This window comes from Micropterus dolomieu, linkage group LG18 (assembly GCF_021292245.1).
Source record: "Micropterus dolomieu isolate WLL.071019.BEF.003 ecotype Adirondacks linkage group LG18, ASM2129224v1, whole genome shotgun sequence".
NCBI classification, from domain to species: domain Eukaryota; kingdom Metazoa; phylum Chordata; class Actinopteri; order Centrarchiformes; family Centrarchidae; genus Micropterus; species Micropterus dolomieu.
Window position 1 is genome coordinate 25,116,818 of NC_060167.1, and position 15,853 is coordinate 25,132,670.

At 42.1% G+C, this 15,853-nt stretch overlaps 1 protein-coding gene across 1 annotated transcript in view; it reads left to right on the forward strand.

Annotated features, from left to right (window-relative positions):
* The first annotated feature begins 1,676 nt into the window (after nucleotides 1-1,676).
* ppfia4 (PTPRF interacting protein alpha 4) overlaps nucleotides 1,677-15,853 on the forward strand; it is a 60,533-nt gene continuing 46,356 nt past the window's right edge. The window contains exons 1-2 of the mRNA XM_046075730.1: nucleotides 1,677-1,710; nucleotides 1,903-2,203. Coding sequence (XP_045931686.1) covers nucleotides 1,946-2,203 — 258 coding nt within the window. The 5' untranslated portion in view covers nucleotides 1,677-1,710; nucleotides 1,903-1,945. The remainder of the gene's footprint in view (nucleotides 1,711-1,902; nucleotides 2,204-15,853) is intronic.

Here is a 15,853-nt window from a genome sequence, read left to right on the forward strand (position 1 = left end):
ACTCTTACAGCAGACAAACCCCCTGCAGAAATTAATCTGCACGGTCTCATTTAAAAACAAATCTCATCATGGCGTGGTCAGTCATAAGTGTGCTCTTTAGTCATCACTTTCCAATGTAGGGAATTGTCATTTTCTCTTTACACAGAACTGAGATTGCCACTCAGTCACAATTTCACTATTGATTTAAAGACTAACACAGTTCACAGTTAACTTTCAAAACAGAGATAACAACGGTGACTAATGTAAGAATTATTTTTACAGTACAAATGACTGGACATCCAACAACCATCTAAGTTATAAATTAGAAATGGAAAATAACATATTTGCTGCTGTTTTATTTTTCCTATTACCAAATGTGTTGTTGCCTATCCAGTACTGCCACAGCAACATGCTGATGATGATTAATTTCATTTATTATATTTGTGTTAAATTAATGTACAATTCAGGAAACTTTTCAAATATGCCATCTTACACAAACAAAATATTTTTTTCCTACAAGGGGAGCTGTGCTCTGGATAGTCCATCGTTTTAGCTGTACTGTCAAAACCACAATGTCTAACTAAAAAAATCAGTAAAGGGCATTTGAAATACTAAAAAAAACATACCAATGTGAGAGCCCCCTGCACTCATCCATCATTTTGAGTCAAATGCCAAATATTCGAAAAAAGCTTTCTTCCTTTCGCACACAATGATTTGACACACAGTACTAGAACCAACACAAACAATACAATGATGAGTGTCATCAGTGTCAATCAGTGTGTTGCAACATGGTTGATATACTTCAGGGCCCTGGTGTTGTGGTCTGGACTGACACCAAACAATTTAGTGAGAGTCAGATTTGCCTGTTTCCCCTGCCTTTTCTTTCTATTATTGCTAATGTTTATAATATTAAGGTTCCTGTCAGATCCTGCAGGGTGCGCTGCGCACTCTTGGTGCACAACCTGCCTCTGTGCCTTGGCTAAGCTGATGCCGCTAGAACGCGCACCATGTCTCGGGAGTCGTCAGGTCGTGAACGTGCTTGGTGCTGATGTGAAAAGTTAATTAGGCTACACTTTACCAATCAAGGGGCACGGCTGGGCTAACTGTAGAAACATGATACTAGTGTAGAGTTTAGAGATCATGCTTTGACACTAACGACCGTCCGGCTGATTCCAGTCCTCTGTTTTGCACGCACATGTGATGCAAAACGCTTTAGCTATAGGCTGAACGCTGGGAGTTGGTCCCTTATTTCCAGAGCTGTAGCCTGTTAGTGACAACTGCAGATTCCCCTGAGTGTGTGCGTGTGTGTGTGTGTGTGTGTGTGTGTGTGTGTGTGTGTGTGTGTGACTGAGGAACTGTGTGTGTGGGAGGAGGAGTGAGCGTCGGTTCGGTGGCGGTGTGGAGAGATGGAAGCGGAGAAGGCGGATGCAGATAAGACTCGCTCTCACTGTCCCCAAGACTAAGGACGCAGATCAAACGATATTTTCCTGTTTTGTTTTATATATATATATATTTTCCTGCCAATGTACTATGATCTCCGTCGTGCTCGCGGACACCACCCCTCCAAACGCATCAGTCTATCTCTGAGCTGTCAATCATATCACGCCGGGATTTCTACATGTGAGTGCATGGCGCGCCGGGCAAGGCGGATCTGCTCACGGGGTGAAAAAACGCCGGTTAATATGGACGAAAGGTCAACCGTCATCTCATCAATTCAATCTCTCTGATTAGGTAAGGCGAGATAAAGCTTAAGGATGCACGTCTGATGCACGGGAAATATAATGCAATGGGAAGAAGGCGCGGGTCTACGATTGCATACTAGGCTGTGCGCTGCTGCGGGGCGTTAATAGGCCCTCTCATCAGTTATTATAAGTCTGTTTATCAGGCTTGTAACCCACATATCCACCTTCTTAATCCCGACAGCGACACTGTCCTATAGCGTTGCCCAGACCACAGAGCAGGGAAGATGATGTGCGAGGTGATGCCGACCATCAGCGAGGGAGACACGGGTGGTCCTCCCAGAGGCACCGGTGGCGTCCCGAACGGCTCAGACCAGGAGGCCAACTTCGAGCAGCTGATGGTCAACATGCTGGACGAGAGGGACAAGCTGCTGGAGTCCCTCAGGGAGACTCAGGAGACCCTCATTCAGTCTCAGACTAAACTGCAGGGGGCGCTGCACGAGAGGGACGTACTCCAGCGGCAGATCAACGCCGCGCTGCCTCAGGTGAGGAGCAGTCGGCCTCTGGAGGGGGAGGGTCGGGCTGTGGTGTCGGCTGAGATGGATGAGGGTTTGTCCAACGGAGCAGCAACCTTTATGTGCATGATTTGTTGTACGGTAAAGTGCTTGAAGTGGGGGGAAAGAAAAGTGACAGTACTCCCGTTATCCACACGCTGGCCTTGGCTATTACATTCTACAGTGAATAAAAAATACTAGATGGCATTACTGATGTTCACAACATAGGCTACATTTATTTAACCATTTTAATTACTATTCCATTCACTTAGACTTGAACCTCACACAGTGTCCCCACTGCAGTCCTCCTTTAAAACAGTTCTGTTGGTCTAAGAAAAAATAGACCTATAGGCTACAGAATGAGGTATAAACAAACAATATTAAGGTCAATGTTAACCAAGTCTGTGCTTGATGATTCAGCACCTTCTATAGCCTACTGTTATTAATTTTATCAGCTACATCAGGCCCATTCAAGATTTACTTATACTTTTACATTTTCAAATATACAATACTACTATTTAGGCTTGGCTGAATACTTGATGGTTATTATTTACTGAAAAATGTGCATGTATATTGCTCAGTAGGCTTACGCCCAGCTAAGCAACATTTTAAATTGTCTGTCCATTGCTTTCCATCTTGCATTAGTCCAGAGTTGTAAACCTTGACTGAGAAACTATCTTATTGTTGTCTTGTCAAAACAGACGCACTGCAAGCTAGCACATCAGCTTAAACTTACTGTCAATTGCTGACATCAAACATGGAGAGGAGATACCTGTTTGCTGTTTCCCCAATTCACTTTCATGGGCTAAATTCCAATCTCCACACTCATGGACTTTGAGGCGTGATCCCGGTGAGTCCGTGGGGGCTTAGGGCTGTCCCACTGTTAAATTGTCAAGTGCACGAGGGCTCTCTTGCAGACATAATTGAGCCCTAATTGCACACTTTCTGTAAAACCGCATCTCTGCAGACTTTGCCCACAGTTCATAGTAATGTGACGTTTAACCTTAAGTTAAAAAAAAGGTAACATGGAAGGAGCAACTACATTTACACGTTTACATGTAAGTGCACAATGCTGTTTTGATAACAAAACAAGAACATTTATCATTTGAAAATTACTTCTTGTCCAGGGGTGATTTTCAAATAATCCATTTCCTCAGCAAAAGCCTGGAATACATTTAAATCAAACACTTGGTTCCTCCTCGGCCGTGAAGTAAGTAAAACATGTCAACTAAGAAGTCCCAGACCCATAATTGTTTTGGCGTAGTCAAGGTAACATGAATCAGTTAAGTGATATATATGTGTGTGTGTATATATATATATATATATATATATATATATATATATATATATATATATATATTTATTTATTTATTTATTTATTTATGTGTATATATATGTATATATATATGTATATATGTATGTATATATGTATATATATGTGTGTATATATATGTGTGTGTGTATATGTATATATATGTGTATATATGTGTGTGTATATATGTGTGTGTGTGTATATACATATATATATATATATATATATATATATACACACATATATAAATATATATATATATATATATATATATACATATATAAACACATATATAAATAAATAAATATATATATATATATATATATATATATACACACATATATATCACTTAACTGATTCATGTTACCTTGACTACGCCAAAACAATTATGGGTCTGGGACTTCTTAGTTGACATGTTTTACTTACTTCACGGCCGAGGAGGAACCAAGTGTTTGATTTGAATGTATTCCAGGCTTATATGTATGTATACCAGATGACTTCAGCTAAGTCTCTGAGGGTTCAGGGTTTAGGCTTTAGGGTGTAGATTGGGACTGGCCCATGGTGGGCTTTTTCTTCTCCTTTTGTAACTGAAAGGATAGTTCTGCTTCATCCTCTTTGAAGTTGAAAACATTGACACCTGCTTTGCTTTGACAAGAAGGGCAGGGCGGGGCCTTTGCGTAATATGCAGGGCCCTGTGCAATTTTCTAGGCCCGGCCGGCTCTGCTACTGATCTGCAGATTGTGAGAAGTGCAGGTGCACAAGAAAACGCCCCGGTACACAAAGTGTAAAATATAGAAGTGCCAGTACTGACCCATTTGAAGCACTGGCAAGGTACAAGATGGTGTTAAATTGGACAGCTGTCAAATTGCAGGAGAAACAGTGGGGCTAATAGGGGTTGGGCTGAGCACCTTATTTTGCCCCAGGCCCAACTCGCAGTTTAATGCGGCCATAATGGTACTGACGGTCACTGATTTTAGATGATTTTAGAGCAAACTAAATAACACTATTACTTGGTTTATTTCTGAATAACGGTGCAGCTGGGTTGAAACATGGCCACAAATTATGCTGTCCCACTGCTAGAGCTAGACCTCTAAAAGTTGAATATGATTGTTTAATTTGGAGGAGGCCGGGTCAGTATTTCTTTAGCTTGGATTTATGTATACACCTCTGCTGGGGAATCCCTCTAACACTCCTACATGTCCCGGGATATCACCATGAGAATAATTGTGACGATGATGGGGATACATAGGCACATACCACTTCAAAAGCTCTTTAGTGGCAGTGTGGCAAAAAGGAGGCTCTAAATGTCTAGTAGGTATAGAAGGTAGGAAAGTGATGGAGTTTGTAGGTTGAAAGGTGGATTGTAGAAGAATGTTGACTGACTGTAGAGGTCCAGGCCAGATGTTGAGAGCCCTGCTGGTCAGACGCGAGGGTAAGACCCACTATCATTATCTAGATTGAAACAGCCTCACCTCTGTATGCGGTGACCTGCCTGTCAGGGGTAATGTGAAAGGAGCTGATGGTAAAGTGGGCTATCTTGGATGTTTGTAGCCTAAGTGTTACTGTGTGTATCTGAGGGAAAGATAGCTGAATAAGGGCTGCTGCAGTCACCGAGCATGACGACAACAAAGCCTCAGCACATAAAGCCGTGTTACCCTCTGACCCTCTGGTCTAAATGCGTGGCATGATGTCACAGTGCGGTGTGGTGTGTCACTGAGTGTGTGTGAGAGCAAACCATGCTGACGATGACAGCCTCACTGCAGCCTTTTGTGAAAGAAACATGGCCGCTTGCTAGTGTACATGGCCCTGGGCTGCTTGCTTCCACACATGCATACGTGTCTGTGTGTGTGTGTGTGTGTGTGTGTGTCAAAGAGAGAGGAAAGAGTGGGAAGAGGCTGTCATGCTTGTTTTCTAATCCTGCTTGGTTCTGTGTGATGTTTTATTCTAGCAATAATACAAGTATTAGTTATATAGTCATAGACCTCCGGGACATTATGCAGACATTATGACTGACGCGCACATGCATAAGCTGTCTCCTTCTCTCTTTCAAAAAAAACAGCTCCACACACTCATGCACACGCAATGCAAAACACAGCAGTGGTCATTTCCACACCAGCCACAGAGCAGACAGATGATGCAACGGACAGCACAGTAGTGAAGCAATACTGAGAAATGAGGAAAATCTCTGTTGGACTTGATTTCAACTCAGTTTTTCTCTGCCCAAGTGAAGAACGGCGATAGTCTGGCCCTGATGCGTCAGTGGAAATTGCAATGTGCATCTTGCAATGATGAGGGGGAAGTGTGGAAAAAATAACATACTGTATCTGATATATCAAGTTTGGGTGTGATGAATACATTAGAGCCATGTTGTAGCAGTTGGCAATGCTGCTGACCCCACCATCCTATATGTGTCAGTGGTAATTAGGCTGATTCGCAGCTGGGCTCAGCATGACCATAGTTTGTGTGTTTATGCCCTCGACAACAATACAATATCACAGCTCCCTGCTTGCTCTTGCCGCCTTCCATGTGTCCTCCAGTCAGCAGTGTCTACATGTGTGTTGTAGGCTATTTGAGATGTATTTTTCTCTCTGCGTGAGTTCAGTTCTCTCTGCTCCTAAGTTGTAGACTGATGTGCTGAGACTGAATGTTTTTTTTGCCCAAATCCAAACGCTCTTCTATTTCCGCCTAACAAACATTTGTCATCTTCACCTACAAGGTGTTTGTGTGCGTGCGTGTGTGTGTGTCTGTGTGTGTGTGTGTGTGTGTGTCTGTGTGTGTGTGTGTGTGTGTCCGTAATTGTGTCCTCTGTAGGTTTCCTGACTCCATGGGACTGGTCTGACCCAGAACTGTCAGATCTATGTCTCTCCTCCACATATACACACAAACATGTTCACAACTATGGAAGAGATTTAAAATTCAGTGCTCTTCAATGTCGTCATTGTTAAAAATACATAAGCCCACATCACCTTGGCATCAGTGCTCAAATTTATGTTTGCCTCAACAGCATCATAAAAATGGGACAGAGTTGCCACACACACTCACCGACACACATACAGAGACTAGGATGGATATGTTCATTAGCTACAGAGAATAGAGTTTCAGATTAACATGTCAGCCCATTACAGTGCAAAATGCTTCTAATACAGCCCTCAGAGATGGGTTTGCCCATAGACAAATTAGGTTTTAAACACACAAAGAGACCCACGCACGCATGCTTGCATGCATACAAAGATGCTTATATACACACGCACGCGTGCACACGTAATGCCTATTCCTTTTCTGTGTGAGAGAAACTGTTCTGACGCTGTCAAGTAGAATGTGTCGTTAGCAATCAACTGTACATGTGTGTAATACAGAGAGAGAGAGCAGACAGTGGGTGAACGCTTTGTGTCAAACAAAGCAGGTCACCCCTCCTCTTCCATCACTATATTTCTGTGTAATATATTTTTATGTTATCTATATATTTTATTATTAAGTATTATAAGTGTTGAACGATGGCTTGGAAAAGTAACACAAGTAAAGGTCACACCAGCAATATATTATTGTACTTCGCAAGAGACAGATTTTTAAAAATGCAGTCAAAATTAAAGAAAAGGTTTGACATTTTGGAAAATAAGATTATTTAAATTAGATGACAAGATTGATACCACTATCAAGTCTGCCAGTTAAGTACAGAGTTGGATCCAGAATGCAATTAGCTTAGTTTAAGACTGGAGGCAGATGGGAAACAGCTAGCTTGGTTCTGTGTGCTTTGTGTTTAATCTGTACAAAAACAGAAATGTAAAAAACAAAAATTTGTAGTTTTATGGGGAGTCATATGAAGCTACTGATTACTATTTATGTTATTACCAACTATTTTTGATGAAAGAAAGGTATAGTCTCGCGGGTAACTTGGAGCACAGAACTTACCTTAAAACCAACAATTGTCATTTTTACATGTCTGTTGGGGTACAGACTAAATAAACGAGACACACGTGTTAATTACTGAGTTTAAGCTGGTAGGTTTATTTTTTAACTGTGGCCAGAGCCTGACTAGCTGTCTGTCTCCACCTGCTTCCAGTTGTTAAGCTAAGCTAGGCTAACCACGTCCAGAGGGTGTGGGGTTTAAAGAAGTAGGCGTATGCCACGCAGGAAGGATGTCAGTGTTTAGTTGCATAAGGGAAATTGTACAATCCAGCAATTTCGGAACTTAATACTATGGACTAAAATCAAGATACTTTGACAAATGCTACTTTGATGTAAAGCTTAAATAATGTTTGTGTTTTTGTATACTTTTCTCCATTGGCTTAATGGACTGCTGACAGGGTGATTGGCAAATGCAAAGCAGAGAAGTACACCAACAGCTTTCATTGTTCCTGTCAGAGACCTCTCCTGGAAATCACCAAATATTTGTTATTTAATTTTCTCTGTGAGATAACACAATATCAATAGCCTCTAATCCTCTATTTTTCAAAGAGGTATGCGCCTCCATGGCGGGATGTGAGTTTCATGGTGTGTTTGGTGGTGTGTGTTGTGATGTTTGGACACCTGTTCCAGTCTGACACAAGACTGGCTATTTTTGCCAGCGTACAAATACACAGAGAAAAAGACACACACACTGTACACACCTCGCTGCCCTTCCAAAACAACAACTGCCTCTTGTTCTAAATTCTAACCCCCTCTGTCCACACTGAAACACACAGACACATATAAACACACACACACACACACACACACACACACACACACACACAGAACCATTTGTGTTGTTTACTCGACCTCACACATACAGTACCACTGATCTGTCCTTTGACTTCTCGTAGCAGTGATTGTTGCTTACCCTTGTACAGACACATGAACACAAATTCAAACACACATAGCTTGTGCACATACATTCACTGTGCCTCTATGTCGAAGCACGTATGACATGTGCCATGAGTCTCTCTCTTTTGCCATCTGTCTTCCTGTCTCAGGTGTCAGTGTTGGTGTATCTGAAAATCTAGATGTGACACTAGTAGGGCTGTCCCCGACTAAGGATTTACATAGTCGAATCGGAATTGTCAAGTCTTGCCTATAGTCGACTGATAGTCGAAATCCAGTGTTGTGTGGCGGCGACTGCGGGGGTAGCTCTGCTCGAATCTTGAGAAGCTGCGGAGCTCCAGTCTCTATTCATTAGTCAGTGTAACTTACTCTGTACATTTCCAGCTAAACTGAGGCTTGTTGTTGACCCTTTTCTCTCTGCTCGCCTGCTATTCACCGGTCTTTTGCAGAGTTTTGCATGCATGCCATGCGGCCGACAACTGCACGCACGTCGCAGTTCCTCGCGGTTCTATTTCAAGTACTGTTTAAAAAAGATATAATATTCTTTGTGTGGTTCATCCATGGTGATAAATGATCAGAAGGTCCTGCTAGGTGCAAACAACTTGACACAACACCGGGGAAGCTGAGGCTCTGTCTCTTCAGTCTTCAAGTTTTTTTCTGCCGCTACACACATTCACATTACACCCACACACGCGCACTGACCCTCCTACCTTAAGGGTTAGTGTTACAATTTTGGATTTATTCACGCACTTTAAAAACTTTTATTAAAAGCGTTTTTCTTTTTGCATATTTATTTACAGCATTATATGTTGAAATGTATGTTGTAATAGGCTGTATATTAACTTATTGGGAGAAAACTGGTAGTTCTATTTAAAAACCTCTATTTGAGCACCCCTATATCGCCAAAATGATATGATCCTCATTTCATAACACCTCTGCAAAGGTTTCGACTGTGAGACAGAAACAGGCTCTGCCCATCGATTCTCTGACTATTCGGGGTCAGCCCTAGACACTAGTTTGCTACCTGTTTTTTGTTCTTCATTACTTTTTTCTTATTCCTGACTGCTTTTTCTCTGTCTATATATCCCTCTTTCCTTCTCTCTCTCTCTCTCTCTCTCTCTCTCTCCCTCTCTGTTTATCTAACTCATCAATAACCCAGTAGCCCATTATCTGGTCCTTCAGACAGTTCTCGTCCCCTCCTACTCCTGCAGCTGACCTTAGCCCACAGCACAGCGCAGTGTAGTATGGGAGGGAAGGTGACACAAATTGTTCACTGTTCAAAGCTCTGCAAAGCACCTTGTGTCTGTATGACTATACAACAGTCAGGCATAGGTTATTTCCTCATTTAGTCTAAATGAAGATTTGGTATAATAAGACATAGTCTGATATATTGAGATAATTTGCTGTAATGTTGTACAATAAGAAAGGAGTAGTCCCACTGTAATGTGGTGACGTATTGATAAGGAAAAAGTTGAGGGAACCTGCATTGTAACTGGAGCTAGGCATCACACTGTACTGTATTCCAGATACTAGCCAGTAGTATTGAAACTGTCACAGATTGAAATTTGTACACTTCTGACCACACCCAGCATCATTGATGGTTGCGTCAGTGCAGTGAAACACTGCCTTTCAGCTTGGTGTTAAAGTACTTGGGTTCTTTGTTTTGACACTAGTATCGAGGAATTTCAAATGACACCCAGCCCTACACATACCTTCATTTTAATATTACCTACTATAAAGTATGCAGTTAATTTACTTCATAAAGAAGCCTAAAAAGATGTGAACCCAGGGTTTAAATGTATCACTACAGGCCTAATAAAGGACAAAGAAACCCCAGTATTACAATGAATAAATAAAAAATAATAATATAAATAATAATAATAATAAATCTGATTTATGCCCCCACATTCCTATTATAGGTTATGGAGGGGTCGGCCAAAAGAGAACAGGGTGTTTCACACTACTTGAACCAAGGCCAGCAGAAGTGAGCCTTGCTGGCTTTGTACTCAGCCATCTTAGTTACTGTACTAGAGGTGTGTTTGGCTTACAGGTACAGTGAGAGAGGGAGTGTGTGTCAAAGCTAATATACCTTGCACTGCAGAGGGAGGAAGAGGAGCTCTAAGGTCCCCGTGCACTGTGTTTGGAGGTGGTCTGAGCTTATCATCACACACACACACATTCAGCAATTTGCTGCACCCATCCACAAACAAACAATAACACACACTCACTGCCTGTGTTTTCTTAAATGTCAGCATGGGCTGTATACATGTCGTCCTGAGTTGGTGTGTTTGTATGTGTGCGAGCGAGCATGCCCACGGCTAGTGTTGCTTATGCATGGATGGCTGAGGCTGCTTTGTGCACCATGATAGGAAAATATTGAGGAGGGTGGGTGAAGTCATTTGAAAAATGCCTACATCTCATTGGTCTGCTACTGAAGTCCAAATCTTGTGCTGCGTGTTATGTAAGAACTAAATACTGGAATTTGGGTTGATGTGGAGGAAAGTGGAGCATGAAGTGAGCAGCTGAATGTCACCAAGAAACCCTGAAAGAAAAGAGAGGGTGAGAGTGAAAAAAAGAAAGAGGGCGATGTTCTTATGGACTCAATTGAGAGGGATGCCATCCACATTCTTACCCTAGCCTTAACCACACCAAGTGATTTTAAAGGAAATTTCTAGCGTTTTACTAATTATCATTTTGTCTGGTCTTATTTCATAGCTTTGACCAACATTTCAAGTTAATTGCTGAGATGTGGAAATGCGGCAACATTGCTAAAAAGAAAGAAAGAAACATGAGCCTTCGGACAACCAGGACAAGTTGTAAACAAGGCGAAAGTTTATCCAGATTATCTAAACCACTTTATTTGTAGATAAAACGGCAAGCTAGCGTAACTGAAATGTCGGTAATTATCCCATTTGACAGGAAAACTGTAAAGGCATACCACAAAATTGAACTATGACGTTGGTATGTAAACTGTGATGGATGTTTACAACGGACAGGTTGGGTAATTTTTTCACCCTTCGCCTATCTTTTCTCTCAGTCTTGCTAGCCTGGGGGTTTGTTTAAAACCTGTATGCTCTTTTTGTAATTTTACCACCTTATCTGTTTTTAGGAATTTATTTGGCTAGTACAGTGTATTATGACTCAGTGAAATGAAGGCCTGAACTTGTAGTTGTAATAAATGAACCATTGATCTCATGCCTCATAAACTGCAGTCAGATCCATAATTTTGCAAGCAAGAAAGAGACAAACTCAAATGACCGCAGAAGATGTGAGAAGTCAGTCTAATTAACAACATATCTACCTCCCAGCAGCTGACTGACATCACACCTCTCTCTCTCTGTTCTTATACCCTCTTCCCCTCCTGTTGCATCATGACAGCTTTATATCATCTGCCAGTCTCTTTTCCTCCACCTTTCAGCAGTTCACTCCAAAATCCTCCCTCCTCTTCATGAGTATGTTGTCCAGCCATGATTCAAGCACACACAAAAGCTCTGAGCGGGTCAGACTGGCCCCTGGCAAGGGCTTGTGCACAGCTTCCGTGCCCCTGAGCACTAATAGATTATTAGTGTGCGAAAGCTACCTCCCCCACACTGCCTTGCCACACCACTGCTTTGGCACTCCATCTCTCACGAGCATCCTTCCTTCGCTCCCTCCATCCCTCTGCCAGTACCATCTGGCTCTCAGCACCACGCACATTTAGCTCAGCCGGGCGCCAATTTGTCCCCCTGGCTGCCTGGGAGAGAGAAGAAGAGTGAGCGAAGGAAGAGGAAGAGTGGGAAAGAGAGACAGATAGATAGAGTAAGATTTAGCAAAGAGAGGAATTATTTAAGGGGAAAAACGCAGAATCAAGCGTACCTGACAGTCCCCAGCAGCGAGGGCCATGCTCTGGTAATGGGGAGAAGTAACAGTCACTGTGTATGTGTATGTGTGTGTGAGCTCCCTCTGCCTGGTAATAAGAGCAGAGTGATTGGAGTTGCAAGACCACCAGAGGGGAAGGCAAGAGTAATAACGGAGGGAGGCAGAGAAGGACAAAATGAGAAGGAGGAGGAGGAGGAGGAGGGCAACGTGAGATGAAGTTTTCCAGCCAGCAGGTAAGCCTGCCATGTCTAACAACTACACTATTGGAACTCTGTCAGTTCGCTTTCCCTTCTGCAACTTCCTCTAAATAGAAGATAAGGCTTTGGTGGGCGGGAGGGGGTGTGGATGTTGGATTGGTGTTGGGGTGTGTGGTTGGGGAGGGGGGTGGACTTAATGTGTGTGTTTCAGAAAAGTGTGGGAGGGTATCAATACTCAAGGTTATGAACTTTGAGGGTGCACAAAATTGTAATCACCCACATGTGCAAAGCCACAGAAGAAAAACAAAACAATGCACACAGCCCCTCTCCCAAAAATACATACTGACACACAAATGCAAACACACACACACGCACGCACACAGTAGTGGGGGGCATCTTCTAGACCCCAGTTTTTCCCAGCAAGAGACCTAAACAGCATCAACAGAGGCGGCAGCATGAAGCAAGCTACGTCCCCGGCTGGACCCTTAAAGGGATTTAAAGAACTTCAAAATGCTTCATCTGTTCCATGAAATACAGCTTGTCAGTGTCTCACAACATAGCACACACCCCCCGCTGCTGACTGTCAATAACACCCGCACACACACACACACACACACACTCATGCACAGATATTTGAGAGAGCATGGCGGTGCAAGTGAAATGCAGGATTTGGGAGAAGGACACAGTGGTTGGACAAATATTGCTGTAGAAAGCTAATGGCTCCCGTGAACCATATATTTTTCTATATGTTTTTAATTCAGATGAATCTCACTAATACTATTACTACTAACAATATAATGAAACAAAATAAAGCCATAAAGTTAGAGTTGATTTGTAAAGAATAAATCCATTTTGTTTATAAATAGCTTCATTATTTGGAGTCTTTGGCTATCATTTCCATTTGTTAAAAAAATATGTTTTCCTTACAGCTAAGTCGTAGACACAGGGACACCATGTGACAGCTTTATAACTCAATTCATGGGGCATAGCAACATGATAAGTCTATTAAGGGATTTTTTGGTCAATTGGCAAGTTTTCAAAGATGATGTAGCTAACAGTTGCTTATTTACAAACCTAGCAGATTCAAGGCAACACTAGTATTCATTTGGAGTAATATTTCTGTCCATCCAACAAATATAAATCAAAAATTCACTCTCCTTTTAGCTATGCTCTCCACTAACTCATGAAGAAAATATGTGGCTCTTCAAATGTTCCACTATGCTCACCAGCTGGTCGCCAACTTTTTCTTCTGTTTGGTGCTAGACACGTAGTGTACGGTGAGTTTATCAGAGCTCTTTACTGAAAACAAGTTGCGGCCTGTAAAACAAAAACATCAAGCTAAAAAAATGCTCTGCATCCTCAGAGAACTGCAAATTGACATGATAGTTATCTGTGGGTCTGTCACTATGAGCACACCATTCATATTACACGTAGTCATTAAATCCTTTGTTAATGTAAAAAAATATTGATGAGTTCAGCTTTAACCCACTTATCTAAACCACTTATTTGGAAGAGAGAACAGGGATCAACATACCCAGTACTGGGAACCAGGAAGTAGTTCTGCAGTGCAATGGAGTTTAGGTAATAATTTGGGGTCAACTGGATGACTGGATTGTCATTCTTGTCTTCTTCTGTCAAATCACCTTCGCTTTAAAAAAAACAGACCCAGGCTGTAAAACAGAGCATATGATCATTCCCTCGTATAGTACTCAATCAGTTACTCCCAGTAAACGAGTGCTTGAGGTGTTGATTTCTTGCATACCAAAATGGTTGAAGTGATGAATTGCCCGCACCCAGTCAGCACTTCCCGGCCGATACGGCACACACACTCATAGCCACACTTGCACACATCTATAAACACACACAGAACACTCAGACTTGGATGTGTGTCACAGAGAAAGATGTATGTGCTGATGAGATGTCAGCCTGCTCAGTGCGCTATCATGGCTAGCCAGATACCAAAATGCATTGTGTTTTGGGGATAGTCTTTGATAACTACATGATGACTTACACCAACTTTACACTACTGAATATACCGTATCTGAGGCTGATTTAAACAGCATTAGTTCACTAAGTACATACTGGAGAGACCAATGTAGATATTTTTGGTGCAAGTACATCCACAGAAAGCTTTGAGATCGTCTTGTCTCTGTATTAAATCAAGACCCGTTTATTCAGTACCTCCTACAACATGCCTCAGTTCTCAGCTGCAGTCTGTTAGTCATTTACTTCCAGCTCCATTCACAGACACGTGGGCTGGTGCAGACACTCAAACACACGCAGACACTTATACAAGCTCTATCCCCGATTCGTTGAGGTTGTGGTGGAGTTGTTCTGCCGCTTTTTATCATCTCTGGTTTAATTAGTTTTTGTGTCTTCGTGTTTTCCGGGAAGCACAAGAACCTGTTGTTTTAAAATCACCCTATGAATCCACTTGAGATGACTCAGTGCAGATCCAATATCCATATTAACATTACCGACACACTGATTTGTTCTCTCCCTTCAAAGTCTCGCTCCCCTCCACTTTTTTTCTCTTTGTCAGTCTCACTGACTCTCTATCTCTCGCGCTCCCTCGCTCTCTGTCTTATCAATGCTGATGGCTTTAAGCGTGTGTGCTGAGAGGTCTATTAGTTAGCTATCGTTCTGTCAGATAATGCTTTATATCTCTCTGCTAGTTGACTGTACTTACAGCTTTGCTCTGACTGCATGAGGTGGGGGCACAGTTCCTGGGATATATGAAATTGGGGTTCTGGCAGTGTTATTCAGTGCATATGACAAATAAAATTACTTTGATATATGGATGAATCTCAAAATGTTGGTTTATCAAGGGGCTTTACTAACATACCATATCAAGGGGAAGTGTTTGTGTGTATAAGTCCTTTAGCAGTTGTGTGTGTGCATTGAACTGATATGATCAGCTCATTAAACTACGAGGTCTGGTTAGTCTTCACATCTCCATAGTAGCCTGAGAACATTTTATTATGTTGATATAAGGCTTATACATACATATGTGTGTATACATGTGCATCCACACGTTTTAGTATTGCATGTTTTTTTAATGGTACCAAGGAGAAATTTGTTTTATGATTACATTGCAAGTCCATGTAGTACATCTAATTACACCACTAATAGCCTGCTGCACTGCACCCACATGTTGTAATTGTATGAATATCTGATACACATGCACTCACTGACAACTATTTGGCCAGCTCTGTCTGTTTATGATGAAGGTCAATAAGCATTGTGGTGCCCCATTACAATAATGGGGGCTGTGACGTGGCCTGCCCCAGTGCAAGAAGAACATCATTCACACTTAGCTGCTTTCCTCTCTCTCCATCGCCGTATGCCCTGCACCGTCTCTTCTTGCCCTCAATTCCACACTCCAATAGCCCTTTCATTTACTCATGCTAACTCTCACACAATCCGTCTCTCTCTCTCGTACATACACACACACACACACACACACTTAGGCTT